The 6,815-nt window shown below is 41.2% G+C and overlaps 1 protein-coding gene across 1 annotated transcript in view; it reads right to left on the reverse strand.

The window, feature by feature from the left end:
• The window catches only part of SPTBN5 (spectrin beta, non-erythrocytic 5), a 97,440-nt gene extending 95,344 nt beyond the window's left edge, over nucleotides 1-2,096 (reverse strand). The window contains exon 1 of the mRNA XM_021402228.1: nucleotides 2,034-2,096. Coding sequence (XP_021257903.1) covers nucleotides 2,034-2,096 — 63 coding nt within the window. The remainder of the gene's footprint in view (nucleotides 1-2,033) is intronic.

Here is a 6,815-nt window from a genome sequence, read left to right on the forward strand (position 1 = left end):
TGGAAATTCAGCAACTGTTTCTACCTCTTCTGTAAGCTCATTGCCATGTTGTAATTCTGCTCCTCTCTTTTCTACCTTGCTTTTATATATACCTATGTTCTACTAAAAGTACAATCGTAGGCTACTGGCTTAAGCCTGGTGCAATTTGGCTGGGTTGTCTGTGCTGAGAAGGTGCCTGGTCTTCTCTCTTATAAAAAAAGAGGGCAGAGAACCTGTAGATGAATGCCTGGATGTAGGTATTTCTCCCTGTTGCAAGTTAATTATTATCTAGTGAATAAATGTGTGAAACACTGGCTTTGCTTTTTTTGACAAGAGAAGACAATCAGAGATCTGGTATAAAATTTCACTAACTCTATACCTATTTCTATTTACTATATACATATGTACATGTCAAAATGGTGGACATTTATAAAGGAATAACTTTTCCTCAGTTATTTATACCTTAGCAAGGTAAGAGAAAAGTTACAACGATATTTTGTGCAGTTTCCTGGAGGGACAGTCAAACAGGGAGAGGCCAAGAGCAACTCAGAACAGGCTGTATTTGATGTGGTGGTGTGGAAGCATTCATTGTTGGAGTCTGCAACATTTTCTTAATGACACAAATGACGTTGCTCCTTTAAAAAGAAAAAATAAATAAAAATCACTCCTACAGCCTATTTAAGAGCCTCTCTTGCTGCCTTTGCAGAGGAGTGGAACCTGAAGAGTGACCTTAGAAAGAAGCAACAGCCTCTACCTTGCCCTGCTTTCAATCTGGAACAGTTTTCCACATACGCAGAAGCATTTTCTTGTTTCTTAAAAGGAAATGCCCTGAGGTGGGATTCCCTTCTGCAAAGCAGAAGCCACATGAGATGTGTTGTATTTTTTTCAGCACCCTTTCTTATCTGCCATGAACTTGTTCTGTTTAAGACAGAAGCAGAGACTGTGGAGATCAAACAGCTCTCATACCCAAACAGCCTGGCTTGCATCACTGTAGCTCCTCTGTTCCCATCCCCACCCCACTGCTCTCCTGCTCTTGGCACCACAGTGCAAAATAAAGAGGGATGTGAAACTGCCTTTTGACCCATCTGATATTTCATTTGCTTTTTAAAGAATAGTCTTCCCCTCACCTTACAAACAATGTGTGAATTCCCAGACCCTCTCCAAAACAGGATAAGTGTTTAAATACCCATTACAAAGAACATAAAAGCAACTGTAACAGGGTGCTGATGTGCAGTTTGCTTCTTCCCTTCCCACCTCAGGGGCTGTTTGCCATAAGGACTGACAGACGGACAGCAGAGCCCCTGGCCTGAAGAGGCCTTCCTGGCCCTGTTCACCTGGCATCAGTGCTGGTTTCCCACCACCACTGCCCTCACTCACCGGGATGGAGGATTTTGCCAGGACCAGGGCCAGAAGGAAACACACTGGCAAAGATGGGTGCAGATGCCTTCATATGATGTGTCCCTACTCATGAGACCATTCACTGCTGTGACTAAGAAGGCCTAATACCAGCCTCTGAGCTACCACTAGGCAATGTCAGTGTGGATTTAAAAGCCATATGGTCATATTTGTGCCACAGAGGACTGAGCTTGTGCAACTGGCTGAGACGAAAGGTTTGGTACAGCTTGCCACCTTCCATACCATCAGGTACGTTTTGTGTACACGTGTCCCTGAGGGTATGTGTAAAAAAAACACACACTTGAGATCCACTAAGGAGAAGGTTCCCCAAATCTCAAAGAAAATAAGTTCAAACACGTGCAAGACAGCTCAACCTTCTGCCCCCCACAGCGCCTCAAGTAATGTTGCTTCCACATATAAAAATCTCCACACAGGAAACATCTGGACCTTCACTGTGTAGCAGGAAGGTGGCTCTCAGGCCAGACTGGCAGATCACACCAATAAATGCAAGCAGGAGCCAGCAGCCCACAGGCTGCCCTCCCTTCTCCAAGGCACACACGTGGGATGAGTCCACAGTTAGTGGACAGTTTCTTATCCCTGCTACCACACAGTAGATTTGTCTTTCTACACTAGTTTCATGTAATCCAGGCATGCCCGACCTGCAGCCTGCATGCGGCCTGGCACAGCCTGTCCTGCAGCTGCCCCCTGCCCAGTGCCAACATGGCGGCAGCTCTGCCCCACTGAGTGGCCCAGCCTGGACCCAGGCCTGCACCCAGCATTCAGCAACAACCACACATCAGTGTCCTATTAACGCTATTTTAACTGAAACCAGGTCACAGGGAGGGCACAGTGCAGTGCTAACTCAAGTTATGGCCAATGATTTAATGCATTTTGATACACTGGCTAAACACAGTCTTGTGAACAGTGAAAGATATGATAAAGGAATTTTGATAAAGTTGTAAATTTTGATAAAGGAATTTGAAAATAAGTTTCAAGATAGCCAAAAATAGCATCAATTTTTTAGTATATTTGCAACTCCTTTTTCAGTCAACCTAAATGCATTACCCGTGAATTATCAAATGGAATGTATAGAGCTGCAGTCAGATAAAACAGTCAAAGAAAATTGATCATGTCTCTACCAGACTTCTCTAAGCCCTATCTGACCAGACAAAAATATCCCTTGCTTCACAACCACACATAATTAACGTAGTCATTTTTTGGCAGCACACATATTTATGAACAACCGTTTCCAAGGATGAAACAAAGAAAGAGTAAAATTTCATCAAAAATCTGACAAGCACCTTGAGAACTTGCTAGGAAGTGCATTTACTTCCATCGAATCAGACGGATGCATTAGTTTCACAAAAACAAGATTAAATATCTCACTAGTTTTATGGTTTTGTTGCTCTTTTCTATGTTTTAATAATAAATACATCTTTTGTTATTTATCTACATTAACTATATTGTATATTTTATATGTGGCCCAAGACAATTCCTCTTCACTCATTGTGTCCCAAGCAAGCCAAAGGTTGGACACCCATGATATATATCTACTTCTGAAGGATCATCAGGAGATCATCTGCAGCATGGGTGGAAACAGAAGCATAGTCCCCATGCTCCTCATGTCCACAAGAGCCTCATCAGCTGCCTGGCATGGCTTTGGCATATGGCCACTCAAGAGGCTTGGAGATAGCCCAGAAAAGGTCCAGCCCGCAGCTGAAATCTGGCCATGATGAGGCAGTGTAGACGCAGATGGTATGCACACTGTGACCCCAGAGTATTTCCTGAATATATCTTGGATTATGGCTATTCTCAGACCTCAGTGTGATACGGAAGAGCTATTTTTTGAACACCAAGAGTGCCAGAGGAAGCAAGTACTGCAAGAAACTACTTACTTATTTGGGATAGTAAGGCTGAGAAACAGATAGGGAGATAGTCAAAAGCAGCTTAGGAAAGGCGTGGAGACTTCCAGCCATCAATCTGTACAGCTTCCCTGTTTTTATAGGCCTCCCAGCTGAACTTCGTCCCTAAATAGCCAAATATTGTTCCTGGTTTCTCTCCCCATAGGCCTCCGACTCACCACTCCCCAGAGAACTCTCCACCATCCCCCACTTACCTGTCTTCCTGTGCTGCTGCCAGCCGCTCTGAGGTGCCATCTGCCTGCAGGCAGTGACCCTCCCAATGAAGCTCTAGCTCCTCCAAAAGCCGAGCTCTGCCAGTGAGGTTCTAAACCAGCATTCTGGGATGCAGGCTTATTATAAACTTCAGCCTCGTCACACTCTAGTCTAAACTAGAAGCGGCTTTTCTGTTTTGAATAGTTGGCTAGAGGCTACATGACATCAACGGGGAACAGAATTCAAGCAGAACAGTCAAATTACATCATGCAAAGGAAGTGGAACCCCTCACTGCTTTTGAAAAAGAGGACAGCTTAAAGCAAAATCAGATGGATTCATTTTTCCTGGCACGAAGAAATTCACTCATCTTTTTGAAACAGAGGAAATATACGTTTGCTTGTTTAGTCATGAAATAAAAGCATTTTCTCCTTGCAGCTGTTTGTGTTATCTTGAGAACTTCCTTCTGTTTCTGAACCTCAGACAGTTAACATAAGAGCTTCAGAGGCTTTGTGGGATGAGCACATGCGACAGAAGATTTTAATTCTCTTTTCATTTCATACAAACATAGATAAAGGGTTTCAAGTGTCAGAATAGCCTTCGTAGTTTTGACATCATACTGAAAATGGTCTTAGCATTCTCTGTGTTGGTAATCTCAAATCTGAGTAGTGCATTTTTATCCTTGTGGTTCAGATTTTTCCAGTTGTTACTCGCTGTTACTCTGGAAGACGACTGTCAGATGAGGGGCAAAAATTCTTCTCCTTGGCAGATCTATTTTAGGAGGCTATTTATACATTGGAGTGATAAAGCATTTAGCCTTGTTAAACAATGAAAGAAAACGGTGAGACTTCTGCACAGGTCAGTGCTCATCAACCCTAGTCCAGAGTACTGCATCCTACTCACAGGGATGGCATACATCACAGTGCGCTCTCATATTTGGTCCTTCGTTGCCCCAATCAGCCTATTAGAAACACAGCTCCCTTCCAGCCTACATATACCGCTTCCATAGTTAAGGTCACCCAGCCAGGCTGAATAAATGAACAAACCTGGCAAACATACAGAATTATATAAACAGTTCATATTTTTAAATGTGCAAATTTTACCAGACAAAACAGGGTAGAGCAAAATAAATTGCATTTACTGTCCATTGTAGGCTGAAATTGCCAAGTCCAGAACTTACCAGTTATAGTTACATTGCTGTTTATTTTCCTTTTTTTCAGGGCACAAAATGAATGCATTTTGAAAAAAATTACAGAATAGTCTGAACGAGGAAATCAGTAAGCATCAGGAGCATCTTTCAACAGTTCCCTGGTTAAAATATTTAACTGAAATAGTAATTATAGAATAATAATAGAATCTCATAGTGCATCTGAAATATATTATCTGGTGATAGGAAGGTACCATCCAATGCCTCTGTATCATAACAGTTTGTGTAGCTAATTCATTTATTTCCAGATTGCAAAATCAGCTGCTTTTCCTACAGTGGAATCTTCAGGGCTCCAGACTGAAGTGGCATATGGGATGCTGAGCTAGCAACATCTTGGAAAGAATAAGACAAGCTCCACTTCAAAGAAAAGAATAGGCAGGATAACTAGTTAGAACTGGCATTACACAGTTTCTGGCATTCATGGGATCAGACAGAAAGTAACCGTGAGTCCACAGCCTATCACCAGGTAGAAATCTGGGGTAGCATGCAGTCTTGTGGTGAAAGGGAGATAAGCCCATCTCAGAACATCACGATTTCCACAGGAAAAGGTATTTTTCCTTCAGAAAGCTAAATAAAACTGTGAAAAACATGCATCTCTTCCTGGTTGTGTTTTGATCGGTACAGGTGTTTGCTGGGTTTGGGATGCTCATTGCCATGAATCCTGAGCAATGGGAGACACCTTTTTCCAGAAAAAAAATATGTTTGCCCTACTGTCTAAGCAGGGCAAGGTGTCCAACTCTTTTTCCTAGGATTTACTGCATAAATCAAGCAGCTTAGCTGACAGGTCAAGTTTTCTTAAAGGTTACCTGTGCTCACAGTTGTTACTTGTTGCAGCATAAGAGCATCCCTGTGCTAGCCTTGGATGAGAGAAACTCAGAATAGCATCTATGCCAAAGGACTCAACAAATACATCAAAAGTAGGAGCTAAAAAAAAGTTTGGAGAAATTAGATAGTATGGTAGGCAGAAAGAAATATCTGGCACTTAAAGGGTGCCAAATATTAGAACTATCATCTGCTGCAAAACTTACCATTGAACTGATAGCGCAGATGTCCACTTTTCTTATTGTCCAAATACAGAGTGTGGATTAGAGAATATCTAACCATGAAGTGTGATGCACATTTTTCAGTTTGAAATATCTTGTATGTGGTCTATGAAAAACACCATACTGACCCTCTTCTCCCAAACAAGCAAACTGAAATAAACTGTCTCCAAACCCTATTAAAGATCATTTTCTCCAAACCATTTCTGACTTTCAAAAAGGAACAGTTAAAACGAACCACTGCAATTCAACAACACTGTAACCTCAAGGAATACATGACATATTGTTTGTGCATAAAACATTCTTCCACGTGACATATGGCATGATCACCACAAGCATAATAGCACAGCTTGCCAATGGTAATATTGCTACCCACAAAACCCTTTAACTTTGCAGCAACTTAGATTTGATACTAATAGGAGCAGTAGCTGAACTGTAGTATCCTGGTGGCACAGATCTCATCTTTTGAGATGCTTCAAATCAATTATAGGTATATAGGGGGAAGGAAAGAGGCAGGTGGAATTTATTCAAGCATGACATTAATGTTCTATTGATATAATTAGCCATTTATAAGCAGGAGGTAGCACAGCACGGAACATGTTAATACATTTTTCCAAAAAAAAAAAAAAAAATTAAGGACAAATACTTTTGCTTCACTAATATTCATTCTATTGTTACTTTTCAAGGTGAGTACCCCACTTAAGTCAAAAGAAATGCCTCTCACATCTCAAGTTCCAAGCTTTCAATCTGCACAGGAAGTTACCTCTATGTTGATTAATCTTCCAACCTTGGACTTTAAGAAAATTCCATGCTTAGACACTGAGAAACTTCTAAATTATATTCTGCTATAAAAAACTAATTAGTGATATGTGCTGGAGTGTTTTTTTTCTTCTTCTTCCTTTTAAATATAAATTTAGATTCTGGAATCAAGCCCTGGTGTAGACAGTATTTTCAGCAACAAGTTCAAGGACACAGAAGAGGAATAACCATAACCTATTGTGGATACATAAAATGAGGTGAGAATCAGTTCACCAAATAGCTACTATGCCTATGAGCCATAAGTAGAAGAATTTTAAAAATTCT

Source organism: Numida meleagris, chromosome 6, assembly GCF_002078875.1.
Source record: "Numida meleagris isolate 19003 breed g44 Domestic line chromosome 6, NumMel1.0, whole genome shotgun sequence".
Taxonomy (NCBI): Eukaryota; Metazoa; Chordata; class Aves; order Galliformes; family Numididae; genus Numida; species Numida meleagris.